Source organism: Ambystoma mexicanum, chromosome 8 (assembly GCF_040938575.1).
Source record: "Ambystoma mexicanum isolate Mex_15411 chromosome 8, UKY_AmexF1_1, whole genome shotgun sequence".
Taxonomy (NCBI): Eukaryota; Metazoa; Chordata; class Amphibia; order Caudata; family Ambystomatidae; genus Ambystoma; species Ambystoma mexicanum.
This window is the reverse complement of record NC_090929.1, coordinates 1,683,382,543-1,683,399,025: the sequence shown is the minus strand read 5'-3', so window position 1 is coordinate 1,683,399,025 and position 16,483 is coordinate 1,683,382,543. Positions and strand designations below refer to the sequence as shown.

Below are 16,483 nucleotides of genomic sequence, written 5' to 3'. Positions count from 1 at the left end.
AATTTAAAAGTTTAAATGCTCAAACTGAACAAAAGCATCAAGAACTTAAGCCCAGAGAAATGGAGATGAACCATGCCTTAGAAATGAAAAAGTTGTCTATTAAAAATGCTTCTCTCCCAGAGTATTCTAGGTCTTCCAGTCCTAGGAAACCATGTATGCCTAAATAAATTGTGGGTATGTATGAGGCTAAGCTTGATATTTCTGATTGGTTGGCAATGTTTGAATATAACCATGGGATTTAAGACATTACAGGGAATCAGTTGCTTCCTTGGCTCTTCTCTAGGCTACCCACTGGTACATCTGATGTTGTGATGGAGTTGGGGGAGGAGGATAGGAAGGATTATGAGTGTGTGAAGCTAGCTTTAATCGCTAGATTTGGAAGACCCTTCATAGTACCTTAAGAGGTTTAGGACCCTCAAAAAACATGATGGTACGTACCCCTTGGGCTACCTGGGTGTGTGAATGTTTGAAGAATTTAGATGGTTAGGTTAAGGGTTACAGAGTGAACACTTATGAAGGTATGAGAAATCCTGTTATGTTGGAGTCAATTTATGATGCCTGCTCTCCTGAGCTCAGACAGCACTTGGCTGATTCTAAGGAGATAGATCCAAAGAAGTTAGCTAAGGCTGCTGATTTGTGGGTTGCCAACAGGGTTTCTCACAAGGATTATGGGGCAACTCAGAAGAAGGATGAGGGAAAGCAGGCAAAGAAAGATAACAAGGAGAATTCAAATACCTCCAATCCAAAAGAGGGCCCCAAACAGCAACATAGGGTAAACTACAAGGGAAACCGAATCAGGCTAGTGCACCATCTGGACCAAAACCAGATAGAGGTCAGAACAAACCCCCATTCATCAAGACATTTGGATGTGTGTGGGTCAACTGACCATGTGAAAGGGGATCCCAGGGTTGTAGGTGTGTTGTTCGAAATACAAAGGACCGAATGCCTTTTTTTCTACACCAAAAGTGGCGGAAAAAAAAGTTTACAATGCTTTTTTTTTTTTTATGTGGGGGTTCCCCCCCCCCCCAATCACTGGTTTTCATTTAAAAAAAAGAATGTTTTAATGCATACTAAACTAAAAAATATATAAATAAATAAAAAAGCATTCTAAAAAATATTTTCCGGTCCTTTTTTTTCGAAACTATGACTGGACACCGGATCCCAGATGTAAGGGTAAACCTTCAGGGGTCCACACTGTCTCCTTAGCCTTCTCTCCAGAGGAAGAAGTACCTATGGCAAGTGGAAACTTTCACCTACTGGTTGATGAACCCATGAGAGTCTCAGCTAGTGTTTCTTTAGTGTCCCTGGGCTTGTGGGAACAACAGAATTGAGATGTCTATAATTCCATCCCAGATAATACTAAAGAATATTATAAAGATAGTGTTCTTGTGAATGGCCAGGAGACTCACCTCACCAAGTTAGCTGGATGCCTTGTGCAAATGCTTCCCCAGTTACCAGCTCTCATCCAGTGTAGTGATATGACTGTCAAAATACCTGTTAGTGTGCAGAGTGAAGTGCCTGGGAGAGTCCTGTTGTGTAATGACCTGAAAAATCTTGGAGTTGTGTCTAGTGCCCCCAGGCCTCCCAGTAAAAGGAAACAGGAGCTCACTAGGCCTGCAAGGGAGAGGACCTTGAGAGGCTCTCCAGAGGAGTTGATAGAGGAAGCTATCCCACTCCACAGGAGTTGCTCACTGCTATTTCTGGAAAGAAAGAGGCAAAGGGGAAACCCAAGACCTCAAGGAAAAAGACAGACAGCACCCCTGTGCTACCAACAAGGACATCCCCAAGATTGTCCAAAGTCACACCTTTGACTCCTCCACCTGCTGAGGCAGAGTGTGAGGTACAACCTTGTGTGGTTGATCCAGTTTCTGAAGAGTCAGATCTGGAGGAAGACACTGTTTTGGTTGGAGATCTTGAACCTGTTGGCCAGCCTGAGCTGCAGTCTTTACTGGCAGAAGGTGGACCCCACAGGGCAGACTTCAGCAGAGGACGAAGAGAGTGTCCTACTCTCGAAGGTCTTCGACAACAGGCTGCTTCTCAACTTGATGGGCAAGAAGTTGGAAAGCATAGGTTGAGCTGGGAAGATGTCCTGTTCAACAGTGAACCGATTGAGACTATCCCTGGGGACTGCAAAAGAATTGTAGTGCCCCTAGAAAACAGACTCCAGTTCCTACAGTTGGCCCATGAGATACCTTTGGCTGGTCATTTGAGTTTCAAAAAGTCCAAGGAAAGGTTCTCTTTATACTTCTACTGGCCTAAAATGGGCTCAGAAGTTGACAAATTCTGTAGGAGCTGTCACACTTGCCAAACCTCTGGCAAGAGTGGAGCCAAGAATGTGGCACCCCTGGTGCCTCTCCCAGTGATGGGAGTTCCTTTTGAGAGGGTGGGCATCGAGATAGTTGGTCCCCTTGACCCTCCTACATCTTCAGGGAACAGGTTTATCCTGGTTGTAGTAGCCCATGCTACTATATACCCAGAAGCAATACCTATGAGGACTGTTATGGTTCAGGCTGTGGCTAAGGCTCTACCTGGTATTTTTACCTGAGTAGAGTTACCTAAGGAAGTGGTATCCGACAGGGGATCCAATGTTATGTCCCACTACATGCAAGCCATGTGGAAGAACTGTGGGGCCACTTATTAGTTCTCTACAGCCTACCATCCACAGACAAATGGACTGGTAGAGAGGTTTAATCTTACTATGAAGAGCATGATAGGTGCTTTAGAGGAACCCCTTAAAAGAAAGTTGGACCCTTTACTGCCATGCCTTCTATTTGCTTATACAGAAGTCCTTTAGGAGGGAGTTGGTCTACAGTCCCTTTGAACTTCTCTAAGGCCATCCAGTCAGAGGCCCCTTGGCCCTGATTAAGGAGGGGTTGGAGAGTGCTCCTTCCCCCAAGTCAGTCAGAGTGACTGACTATGTGATAGCTCTCCAGAGGAGAATGTCACACATGAAGCAAGTGATAATTTAAAAGCAGGTCAGGCTCCGGTCAAACACTGGCATAACCAGAAGGCTAGCATGGTAGAGTTTACTCAAGACCAGCTTGTACTAGTTATGGTGCCAACAAGGCAGAGGGCCTTGCAGGACAAATGGATAGGAACCTTCAAGGTTGTGGGCAAACTTGGAGAGGTGAACTATTTGGTGGAGTTAGTCCGACCTGTGGAGGCTCCCAGAGTCTTTCACACCAACCGTTTAAAGGCATATGTCTCGAGACCAGGAGTGGGAGCTTTGCTTCTAGCTCCAGCTCAAGAGGAGGAGGAGAGTGAACCTCTACCTGATCTCCTCAGAGGCCAACCTTTGGATGAGAACATAGGAGTCAATCTCTCTTCTCAACTGACATCTGAACAACAGGAGGAGTGCAAAGTTCTGTCAAATCATTTGCCTCCCTGTTTTCACTTTCTCCAGGCTTGACCCCTTGGGGCCAGCATGATATTCTCACTGGTGACTGTTTACCTGTGAAAAGAAGAGGTTACAGAATGTCAGAACATGTGAGATCCCACATCAAAAGAGAGGTCAACAAGATGCTTGATCTTGGAGTTATAGAGCCCTCTACAAGTCCATGGTCTAATCCAGTTGTTCTAGTACCAAAGGCAGGATCCAAAGAGTTCAGATTCTGTGTGGACTATAGAGCTCTAAAGGCAGTCACCAAGACTGATGCCCATCCTTTGCCAAGGACAGATGAACTGGTGGATAGACTTGGTTCAGCCAAGTACCTCAGTACATTTGATCTGACGTCAGGTTATTGGCAAATAGCCCTGACAGACCATGCCAAGGAGAAAACAAACTGCATTCTCAACCCCAGCAGGCGTCTACCAGTTTAAGGTCATGCCTTTTGGATTAAAGAATGCACCTGCTACATTCCAAAGGATGGTTAATCAAGTTCTGAATGCGATGGAGGACTTCTGCATGGCATACTTGGGTGACATTGCAGTGTTCAGCCCTACTTGGAAAGAACATGTTGATCACGTAGGATATGTTTTTGCAGGCTGTTGAGCAGGCCCATCCGACCATAAAGGCAAGCAAAAGTCAAATTGGTCAAAGCAAAGAGGTCTACCTTGGTCATGAGGTAGTAGGAGGTGAAATAAGACCATTACCTAGCAAGTACAAGCTGTACAAAACTGGGCCACCCCGACTACTCAAACCCAAGTGAGAGCCTTCCTAGGTCTCCCTGGGTACTACAGGAATTTCATAGAGAACTATGGGACCATGGAGAACATGATTCTCCAGGAGATTGGAGCAGACAAGCTTTCGCAAGGGTTCACGGTGGAGCGGGCGCATCGCGCCTTAATGAGGAAACCACGACCTGGGGCTCCACCGAGACCGATCATCGCGAGGATCTTGAACTACAGAGACAGGGAGAAGATCCTGGAATATTTTCGTGAAGGCAGAACGATAGAAAGAGCATCCACCTACATCACGGCATACCCGGATTACACGATGCTGGTGCAGAGGCAGAGATACAGCTACATGGCTGTTAAGAGGAGGCTGCGTGCAGCAGGCATCAAGTACATGCTTCTGTACCCCGCAATGGTGAAGGTATTACACAAGAGCAGAGTACTCTTTTTCGACTCTCTGGAGGATGTGGTGACATGGCTGGACCTACAGGGTTGCCCAGAACAAGAAGCGGATCGTGACCGACGGGAGCATGATAACTGAAGATCTTGTGCCATGGACATTGAGTGGGTAAGTCGGAGGGTGATCCGGGTTATCTGGGAGAGTGCTATCGGCTGAACATTGGATAGTATTCGGGCCTGGTGCTGGACATGGACTGGAATATAGTGGGTAAAATGTAATTGGTAGCTATATGGTATTAGCGTAAGCGCAGTAAATCAGCAGTAGGAGTGACAGGATGGAGGCAACCTACCCCGGGAACTAATAGTCAAGCGGCCATTAAGGCGGCTTCACCCTACTGAGCCCTGGGCATAGGTTTGTGCTAGACACGGCTAGATGAGGGGGTGCCTGAGATCCAGGAATGGAGCTGGGAAACAGTTAGGCAGGGTAGTGTTGGGGCAGGGACGGGTGGGGGGAGGGGAGGGAGGTGGGGAGTTTGGTGTGTATTTAGATATGTTTGTGGTGTATTTAGTTTTGGGGAGTTTTAGTTTTAGTTTATGTATGAGCCTACATGGAAATGTCGAACAAATCAATGGCATCGGGTAACCTCAGACTTGTGACCTGGAATGTGCGGGGCCTTAATAGCTATCTCAAACGTAATAAGGTGATGATGTACCTTAAGAGGCTGCGGATTGACATTGCTCTGCTACAGGAAACCCATCGCACCAAGGAGAAGTTGGAGGTGGTCAAGAGAAAATGGAGGGGTAATGTCATAGGGGCCCCATACTCGGCATATGCAAGAGGGATGATTACATGGGTGGCACCGCATGTGCCATTTCAACTGCTTAGCTGAACGATAGACCCAGAAGGCAGAATGGTGGTGGTGGCAGGACTTCTGGATAACAGAGAAGTGCATATTATAAACTTGTATGCCCCTAACCATGACACAACAGCATATATTAGGTCTTTATATAGTAAAATCAGCCCCCTGGTGGGTGGCGAGATGGTGTGGGGAGGGGACTTTAATTGCACTCTGAACCCCAGGTTAGATAGGTCAGATGATGAATTAGAAAAGCCGGCGCCAGCCGCTAAAGCACTGAGGACACTGTTGATGGACCTTGGCCTAGAAGATGTGTGGAGAAGACTACACCCAGGGGTTAGGCAATACTCGCATTATACAGCGCCGCATGACCTGCATACAAGGCTGGATTATGTGTTTGCATCTGCCGGGATAGTGGGAGAAATGGTGGGGGCGGAATACAAGGCCCGGGTACTCTCTGACCATTCGCCTTTGGTCATAGAGTGGCGACATCAATCCCTTAGAGCGCCGATCCCGACGTGGAGGCTCAGAACTGAGGCTCTACAGGATGCAGGCTTCCGAGAGGATTTGAGGGAGGCCATCGAGGAATACTTTGAAATTAACACGGGTAGTGTGCGTTCTGTGGGGACAGTTTGAGAGGCATTTAAGGTAGTGGTGCGTGGAGTAGCTATATCCAAATCCAAAGGGCTTCTAGGGGGTGTTGAGGGGGAACTGCAAGAAACGGAAAGAGAGCTAGAGGGCTTGATACAAAATGTGGGGACCACCCGGGCGAACAGCAATAAAATAAAAGGCTTACAGGTAGCTTGTAGCGAACTTTGAGACAGACTATGCAAACTAAACTATAAGAAATATACTGAGAGGCTGCATGCAGGGGGGGATAAGCCGGGGAGGCTATTGGCCTGGTTATACAAGAACGAGAACCCCCGCTCAATGATCAGAGAGGTCAGGGACAAAGTAGGTCAAATCCATAATACCCAGGAAGGGGTAAATGAGGAGTTCCTCAAGTTTTACACAGGGGAGGATATGAGCCAAGAAATTGTGGATACGATAGATGATATAGGACTGCCCACCTTAGATGATCTAGAACGAGCAGACCTAGATGCCCCCATCACCGTGGACGAACTGTAGGCGGTGATCCAACACCTGCCTACATGTAAAGCGCCCGGGTCGGACGGGTTACCCAGTGAGTTTTATAAAACGTATAAGCAGGAGCTACTCCAGCCGCTGCTGGCCATGTTTAATGAGGCCTATGAACGGGGGGAACTGCCGGCGTCCCTTCGCGAGGCAGTGATCATCCCGCTCCTAAAACCAGGCAAACCGGAGGCAGAATGCGGATCTTATAGGCCCTTGTCTATGCTCAATCAGGACAGCAAGATACTCGCGGCTGTGCTGGCCAATAGGTTAAAGAGGGTAATTGGTAAGTTGATACACCCAGATCAAACGGTTTATGTCCCCAGTAGAAATATCACAGATAACCACAGGAGGCTACACCACATCATTGACCAAATTGAGGGAGACTCCGACGAGCTGGCTATAGTGTCGCTGGACACGGTCAAAGCTTTTGATTCAGTGCGGTGGCCGTGGTTGAAAGCGACTCTGAAAGGATACGGGATGGGACCAGGATATATTAGATGGGTCCAGATGCTATATAGTACCCCGATGGCGAGAGTTAAAACAGGAACGACAATATCAGATAAATGGCAACTTAGTAGGGGGACCAGACAGGGATGCCCCTGGTCACCCATGTTATACATCTTGGCATTAGAGCCGCTGGCAATATGCCTGCGGCAACAATAAGGGGAGGTAGGGATCCACACAACAGGAGGCACACACCTGATATCATTGTATGCAGATGATGTGCTCCTCTACTTGCGCTACCCGGAGGAGAACCTGCAATATATACTGGAGGTAATGGATCGTTACGCTACCCTCTCGGGCATATCGGTGAACCCTGGTAAGTCTAGTTTGTTCCCCCTGGGAAGGTACAAGAATATCCCTCTGGAGAGGCTACCAGTCTTGGAGATACCTTGGCAGACCAAGACATTAAGTATTTGGGAGTGAATGTTTACCACAAAATAGAGACGGAACACAAACATAACACAGAGAAAGCGATGGAGGGAGTTAAGAATAGCATGGTGTTCTGGTCCAGATTACCCCTAGCCATGATGGGGAGAGCAGCTTTGCTCAAAATGGTGGTCCTGCCCAGACTCTTGCACTTTTTTGTTAATGTCCCGTACTTGATCCCTAAACGCTTTTCTGTGAAACTTAATAGCGTGTGCAGGGCTTCATATGGGGTAACTCCAGGAACAGGGGGGCCCTGTGTAAACTACAGAACACATGTGATAAGGGGGGCATAAACCTACCGAATTTTGAGCTGTATTACCTAGCGGGACAGCTGTTGTATGTGTCTTGGTGGTTGTCTGTGGAAGACTCAGCACAAGCTAGGCTTTTGCAAGGTGAATTGGCTCCTTACTTTTTGAGGGAGACAGTATGGCTGCAGAAAACTAGAATAGCAAGGATGGGGAGATTATTGAGGCTGGGCTGGGAAGTCTGTCGCAGGACATGGAAAACGGTGGGTGACCCAGATCCGCTTTCTCTGCAGGCCCCGCTGGCGGTGCTGTGCGGGGACGACTCTCAATTGTTTGAAGCAATCCGCAGATACTGGGAACCAGTGGGATTGGCCACCCTTGGAGACATATGGCAGGAAGGGGAGGCGTTGGGATTCCAGAGGCTGCAGGAGGAGACAGGGGTGCATAGGGGCCAATTCATTACCTATACCAGGCTCATGAAACGGGTGAAAGAGAGGTGGCCTGAGACGGTGCTAGAGGAAGAACCCGATGCCTCCCTAGAAACGATGTATGTCTCGGAGGGTGGACATGAAATATCAAGGATATACGAGCTCCTGGGGGTGAAGACAGGGATGGAGCTGCTCAAATTGAGACGGGATTGGGAGGAGGAGGTTGGGGAATCCATGACAGAGGGACAATGGGATAGAGTCCAAAGGTACCATAAAAAGGTGTCCCGGAATGCGAGACTCCAACAGATTCAGTTGTATGTCACCCATAGGGCTTATCTGACTCCCAGTAGAATAGCTAGGTTTGGAGGCCCGGCTATACAAAAATGCCCCAGGTGCGGAGAGGAGGAGGCAGGGATATTACACATGTTCTGGGCTTGCCCTGAGGTGCATAGATTCTGGGAGGAAATAAAGATGAAAATGACAGGTGGGGGAGTGGCACTGGACATAGGGTCTGCCTGGGCTTGCATGCTTGGGAACTTCTCCAGTCCGCATCATTCAAAGCATATCAGTAAGATCAAGGACCTGGCCTATATTTTGGCCAAAGGCAGAATTGCAATGTGTTGGAAAGCGGCCCACAGGCCCAGGGTGGAGATATGGTGGGCAGATCTCTTGAGATGGGTGGAAGCAGAAACCGCGGTATGGTTTGAAGCTGTCACCAAAGGGGGAGAGGAGGAAGTGGGTCCCCTGATAGCCTGGAGGCAGCTGGTGACCTCGATGGCTGACCCCCACCAGGTCAATCATGATATAGAAGACTTAGATGGGGCAACAAGCACTGAGACTCCCGGAAATGCTCACATAGATGATGTAGCTGAGATGGCTCGAGCTCGGGGGGAGGAAGGGGAAAGGACGGAGGGCGACACTGTATAATGTGATACTTGGTCATTGATTATGTACGTCCTAAAAAGTTATAATGTTTGGTGTGTTTGTGGTTTAAAAATAAAAATTGCTAAAAAAACCCAAAAAACTATGGGACCATAGCTTCTCCCTTGAATGTAATCCGCTTTCCAAAATTCCCTAAAAAGGTTAGATGGAATGAGGAGTGCACTTAAGCCTTTGAAAGCCTGAAGAAAGCCCTTCGTCAAGCTCCAGTCCTAAGAGCTCCTGATTATCACCAACCCTTCATTGTGCAGACAGATGCATCCAATACAGGTATAGGTGCAGTCTTTAGTCAACTGGATGAGAAAGGTAGGGAGCACCCCATTTTCTTCCTCAGTAAGAAACTGAAGGAACCAGAAACAAGGAGGGCAACCATAGAGCGTGAATGTTTTGCCATTGTGTGGTCTTTGAAGAAGTTTAGACCATACTTGTATGGACCTACTTCTGTGATTCAAACTGACCACCAACCCTTGAGATGGTTAATGCAAATAAAAGGGGAAAACCCAAAACATCTAAAATAGTCAATCTGCCTGCAAGGGTTTGATTTCACCATTGAGCACAGAGCAGGATGACACCACCAAAATGCTGATGGTCACTCTAGGATTTTTGTAACCGACTAGAGTGAAGAGATTCATCCAGGAGTGGATTAAATCCTCCTGTCCCTTAGTCTCGGGGGGAGGGGAGAGTGTTAGGGATAATTTTCCAGAATGGCTAATTTCCCTTACCTACTGAGTCCCTCAGCAGCTTTGCTGGATTTCTAGGATTTATTTTTTTCACCTGGTAAGAGTGTGAGCCTTTTTTCCCACGCTTGCATGTGTTTTGCTGTGTGTGTTTAACATTTTTGTGTTCATAGACTGTGAAGCCTCACCTACCCCATAGGCATCATCTTTTTACTGTGTGTTACACAGCACCTTCATTGCAGTAACACAGGGTTGTCTTTTTCAGACTTCCCAACTCTGACTCCATTTTCTGGGGCTTACTACTGTCTCCCAGAACATGTAAAGTTGCCATTGACTTTATTAGTCTTTTTAAACTCACAGACCCAGTACAAACTATCTTACACAGAGTTCTGGAAAGGGTTATACTTATCCCTTTTTGTCTGTTTCTCATGGAACATTGTTTTGTTCCCTTTTCATTAAGACTTGGCTGGTGGCAGTGGTATCTACCATATTTTTCCTACCGCGGTTATTTTAAATAGAATTGGTATTGTTTTAGGCTATCTTGGTAGCCTCGAACTTAAACCCGCTGGACCATATACGTTTTTATATGGTTCTGGCTGGGTTTATTCGCCATTTCTTTTTATAAAAGTCTTACTCGTGTTTTACTCTGCGTGCCAAACCAGGTTTGGTTCCTTTGTTCGCCGACCTTTTGTGAATATCTGCACAGAAGCCCTCCTTAGGCGCCTGAATGTCTGAGGGGGACAGGATGTGAGACAGGGGGTTGAGACTCCCCGCACAGGGTCTCCTTGGAGACCCATGTCACACTCTGGTATGATTGGCTGCGGTGACTGTCCCGGTGGGACAGCCACCCTGCTGTGTGATTGACAGCCAGGCTGGGTGAATGGGGGAAAACTGCATAACAAGCAGGTCTCTGGGACTGAGAAAGCAGAGTCACCACTGGATCGAAAGAACTGAAGAGAAGCTGACAGAAGAGGACCTTTACCACGACTGAACCTCCCGGTGAAGCCCTGCTACAGGTCCAAATCTTCAAACTTCGATGACAGGGATGATCTGCAAGGAATCTTCTCCCCTTGAGCTGGTGGGAAAAACCAGTTCGCCAAACTGCTAGCCAGGACTCCCTCCTCTGGTCGAACTTGCTGTACAGAGCTACAGTGAACCGGATAGCCAGGAGGAATGGACCCTGCTTGTGTTTTAAGGAGCGCACTTTTTATTTGTCGCTTTACTCCACTGCTGGTTTCTTCCCTGGGCAGTGCAGGGCCCTCCAATCTTGGCGAAGGAGGTTACTAGACTCCAGGTTCTCCAGTGTCTGATGATTAGTGAATATCTTCATGGCGTGGGATGTTACTAGACTCCAGGTTCTCCAGTGGTTGATGATTAGTGAAGATCTTCATGGCGTGGGATGTTACTAGTTCCAGGTCCTCCAGTGGCTGATGATTAGTGAATATCTTCATGGCGTAGGTGGTTGCTAGACTCCAGGTTCTCCCGTGGCTGATGATTAGTGAATATCTTCCTTGCGTGGGATGTTACTAGACTCCATGTTCTCCACTGGCTGATGATTAGTGAATATCTTCATGGCGTAGTAGGATGTTACTAGACTCCATGTTCTCCACTGGCTGATGATTAGTGAATACCTTGATGGTGTGGGATGTTACTAGACTCCAGGTTCTCCAGTGGCTGATCATTAGTGAATATCTTCATGGAATGAGAATGTTACTAGACTCCAGGTTCTCCAGTGACTGATGATTAGTGAATGTCTTCATGGTGTGGGATGTTACTAGACTCCAGGTTCTCCAGTGGCTGATGATTACTGAATATCTTCATGGCGTGGGATGTTACTAGACTCCAGGTTCTCCAGTGGCTGATGATCAGTGAATACCTTGATGGCGTGGGATGTTACTAGAGTCCATGTTCTCCAGTGGCTGATGATTAGTGAATATCTTCATGGCTGTTACTAGACTCCAGGTTCTCCAGTGGCTGATGATTAGTGAATATCTTCATGGCGTATGAGGTTACTAGACTCCAGGTCCTCCAGTGGCTGATGATTAGTGAATATCTTCATAGTGTGGGATGTTACTAGACACCAGGTTCTCCAGTGTATGATGATTAGTGAATATCTTCATGGTGTGGGATGTTACTGGACTCCAGGTTCTCCAGTGGCTGATGATTAATGAATATCTTCATGGCATGGGATGTTACTAGACTGCTGGTTCTCCCGTGGCTGATGATTAGTGAATATCTTCATGGCGTGGGATGTAACTAGGCTCCAGGTCCTCCAGTGGCTGATGATTAGTGAATATCTTCATGGCGTAGGAGGTTACTAGTCTCCAGGTTCTCCAGTGTCTGATGATTAGTGAATATCTTCATGGCGTGGGTTGTTATTAGACTCCAGGTTCTCCAGTGGCTGATGATTACTGAATATCTTCATGGCGTGGGATGTTACTAGACTCCAGGTTCTCCAGTGGTTGATGATTAGTGAATGTCTTCATGGCGTGGGATGTTACTAGACTCCAGGTCTTCCAGTGGCTGATGATTAGTGAATATCTTCATGGCGTAGGTGGTTGCTAGACTCCAGGTTCTCCAGTGGCTGATGATTAGTGAATATCTTCATGGCGTGGGATGTTACTAGACTCCATGTCTTCCAGTGGCTGATGATTAGTGAATATATTCATGGCGTAGGTGCTTGCTAGACTCCAGGTTCTCCAGTGGCTGATGATTAGTGAATACCTTGATGGTGTGGGATGTTACTAGACTCCAGGTTCTCCAGTGGCTGATGATTAGTGAATATCTTCATGGCATAGTAGGATGTTACTAGACTCCATGTTCTCCAGTGACTGATGATTAGTGAATACCTTGATGGTGTGGGATGTTACTAGACTCCAGGTTCTCCAGTGGCTGATGATTAGTGAATATCTTCATGTTGTGAGAATGTTACTAGACTCCAGGTTCTCCAGTGGCTGATGATTAGTGAATATATTCATGGTGTGGGATGTTACTAGACTCCAGGTTCTCCAGTGGCTGATGATTACTGAATATCTTCATGGCATGGGATGTTACTAGACTCCAGGTTCTCCAGTGGCTGATGATTACTGAAAATCTTCATGGCGTAGGAGGTTACTAGACTCCAGGTTCTCCAGTGTCTGATGATTAGTGAATATCTTCATGGCGTGGGATGTTACTAGATACCAGGTTCTCCACTGGCTGATGATTAGTGAATATCTTCATGGCGTAGTAGGATGTTACTAGACTCCATGTTCTCCAGTGGCTGATGATTAGTGAATATCTTCATGGCATAGTAGGATGTTACTAGACTCCATGTTCTCCAGTGGCGGATGATTAGTGAATACCTTGATGGTGTGGGATGTTACTAGACTCCAGGTTCTCCAGTGGCTGATGATGAGTGAATATCTTCATGGTGTGAGAATGTTACTAGACTCCAGGTTCTCCAGTGGCTGTTGATTAGTGAATATCTTCATGGTGTGGGATGTTACTAGACTCCAGGTTCTCCAGTGGCTGTTGATTAGTGAATATCTTCATGGTGTGGGATGTTACTAGACTCCAGGTTCTCCAGTGTCTGATGATTAGTGAATATCTTCATGGCGTGGGATGTTACTAGATACCAGGTTCTCCAGTGGCTGATGATTAGTGAATATCTTTATGGCGTGGAATGTTATTAGACTCCAGGTTCTCCAGTGGTTGATGATTAGTGAATATCTTCATGGCGTGGGACGTTACTAGACTCCAGGTCTTCCACTGGCTGATGATTAGTGAATATCTTCATAGCGTAGGTGGTTGCTAGACTCCAGTTTCTCCAGTGGCCGATGATTAGTGAATATCCTCATGGCGTGGGATTAGTGAATATCTTCAGGAACTCCATCCAGTAGGAGAGGTTAGAGTTTGGGCAGTAGCTAGCGAGGGTAGCACCATTAGCTGTTGACTTTTCTAGGTGAAGTATGATGTTTACAGACTTGAAAATTTGTAGGACGATTGCTTGTTCAATGGAGCGGTTATGAGAGAGCCGGGATAGTTCGGCGAGGTCTTGTTGTTGTGGTAGGGCTTTGTAGATATCTGTTGGGCAGTGGTCTTCTGGTGGCCCGGCTTGGCTGAAAGAGCTGACCAGTCCCAAATTCCTAATCTGTGAGGAGGTGAAAAGCTCTAGGAGTGCAGGGGTGAACTGGCGTCCGAATGAGGTCAGATTCTTTCTGTAGTCCAAAGGCATGTGCTTTTTGTCTACCTGATTAGGCTGTTATGCCATTGCAAAGTTGTTGTGATGGTATTAGGCTGTTGCTGCGAGTTGACAGGTTCCTAACCTACCGGCTATGAGAGAATATTCCTTTTGTGGACACTGCATGTTCTATGCGGTCCACATAGTGGGCTTCCTTGGCATCCACCGCTTCCATCCTGTAGATATGAAGCTGTCTGCATAGTTGTAAGAACTCTCATAAGACAGTCTTTATTTCTGCAGCTACCAATGATAATTAGTTCATTCCACTGCATAGCAATCCAAAGCCACATTCTGTGGAACAATTTTTTTGTAGATGGCCTGGGACCAATGTCCTGGGAGCATCATTCTATGGGAAAGCATTTCTAGGTACAGTATTCCCCTGCAGTGTATTGATATGCTACAATATTCTTACTGAGCGCACAGTGTTCCTGATGGCAGTATTTATCTAGGTACATAATTCCTTCTGGTTATGTATTTTAACATAACACGGCATTCTTGATGGACATAATATGTCATGACACAGTATTCTCAATGGCCATAATTTGTCATGGCACAGTACTCTTGATGGCTGTGATTTTTCATGGCACAGTATTCTGGATGGCCATAATTTATCGTGACACAGCATTCTTGATGGCTGTAATTTGTCATGACACAGTATTCTTGATGCTCATCATTTTTCATGGCACAGTATTCTTTACTGATTTAATTTGTCATGGCACAGTATTTAAGACGGCGGCTACCTCTACTGCTGTTCAATGGTTCAGCCAAGCAAAATAGCTGCTATTAAAATAAACTTTACTATCCTGCATTGAGGGGTCAGAACGTGCAAAAGGTTTCTGATGGGAATATACACCTGCATCGCACCGATTCACCAATGAAATGAATAATCCACACACACACACATCCATCGTAAGGGGTTAAGTCATTTGCAACTTTTGCAAATTGTTCCTGCCTCCCAGACAATGTATCAATTATCTATGGACAATCAACATCAGCAGTACGTAAGGGTGGGGGTGTAGGGGGCACAAGGCTGAGCTCTGCTGCCATAATCCATGGGGAAATGGCTGGGGAATCAGGGGTGTGTTGGGGAGGTTTTGCAAGGGGTGGAATCTTCATGATGGTTCCAGTAGCTGCATGAGTGTAAAACAGAGCACATGGTGGCAACACAGTGGGTCAGGGTCGGGGGCTCTCTTCAGTGACTTACGCGGCTGCCGGTGTGTTGGCGATGACCTCGATGATGTAGGCTCCAGATGTGACGTCAGGGAAATCCTTCAGGAGCTCCTTCAGATCCTTGGCCTTGCTGCAACAAAGTAGGGGGATATGCATTAATGCCACTGTAGAAGCTGACACAGGATATGCATAGGGAGGAGCAGGCGGATATGCATTAATGCCACTGTAGAAGCTGACACGGGATATGCACAGGGAGCAGGGGGATATGCATTAATGCCACTGTAGAAGCTGACACAGGATATGCACAGAGAGGAGCAGGCAGATATGCATTAATGCCACTGTAGAAGCTGACACGGGATATGCACATGGAGCAGGAGGATATGCATTAATGCCACTGTAGAAGCTGACACAGGATATGCACATGGAGGAGCAGACAAATATGCATTAATGCCTCTGTAGAAGCTGCCATAGGATATGCATAGTGAGGAGCGGGTGGATATGCATTAATGCCACTGTAGAAGCTGACACAGGATGTGCACAGAGAGGAGCTGGCGGATATGCATTAATGCCACTGTAGAGGCTGACACAGGATGTGCACAGAGAGGAGCTGGCGGATATGCATTAATGCCACTGTAGAGGCTGACACAGGATATGCACAGGGAGGAGCAAGCGGATATGCATTAATGCCACTGTAGAAGCTGACACAGGATATGCACAGGGAGCAGGAGGATATGCATTAATGCCACTGTAGAAGCTGACACAGGCTATGCACAGGGAGGAGCAGGTGGATATGCATTAATGCCACTGTAGAAGCTGACACAGGATATGCACAGGGAGGAGCAGGTGGATATGCATTAATGCCACTGTAGAAGCTGACACAGGATGTGCACAGGGAGGAGCTGGCGGATATGCATTAATGCCACTGTAGAGGCTGACACAGGATATGCACAGGGAGGAGCAAGCGGATATGCATTAATGCCACTGTAGAAGCTGACACAGGATATGCACAGGGAGGAGCAGGCGGATATGCATTAATGCCACTGTAGAAGCTGACACAGGATATGCACAGGGCGGAGCAGGCGGATATGCATTAATGCCACTGTAGAAGCTGACACGGGATATGCACAGGGAGGAGCAGGCGGATATGCATTAATCCCACTGTAGAAGCTGACACGGGATATGCACAGGGAGGAGCAGGCGGATATGCATTAATGCCACTGTAGAAGCTGACACGGGATATGCACATGGAGCAGGAGGATATGCATTAATGCCACTGTAGAAGCTGACACAGGATATGCACATGGAGGAGCAGACAAATATGCATTAATGCCTCTGTAGAAGCTGCCATAGGATATGCATAGTGAGGAGC

At 47.0% G+C, this 16,483-nt stretch overlaps 1 protein-coding gene across 1 annotated transcript in view; it reads right to left on the bottom strand.

The window, feature by feature from the left end:
* Positions 1 to 16,483, bottom strand: part of HTRA1 (HtrA serine peptidase 1) — a 515,752-nt gene that overhangs the window by 27,155 nt on the left and 472,114 nt on the right. Inside the window, exon 8 of the mRNA XM_069611985.1 lies at positions 15,149 to 15,244. Within this exon, the coding sequence (XP_069468086.1) occupies positions 15,149 to 15,244 (96 nt within the window). The remainder of the gene's footprint in view (positions 1 to 15,148; positions 15,245 to 16,483) is intronic.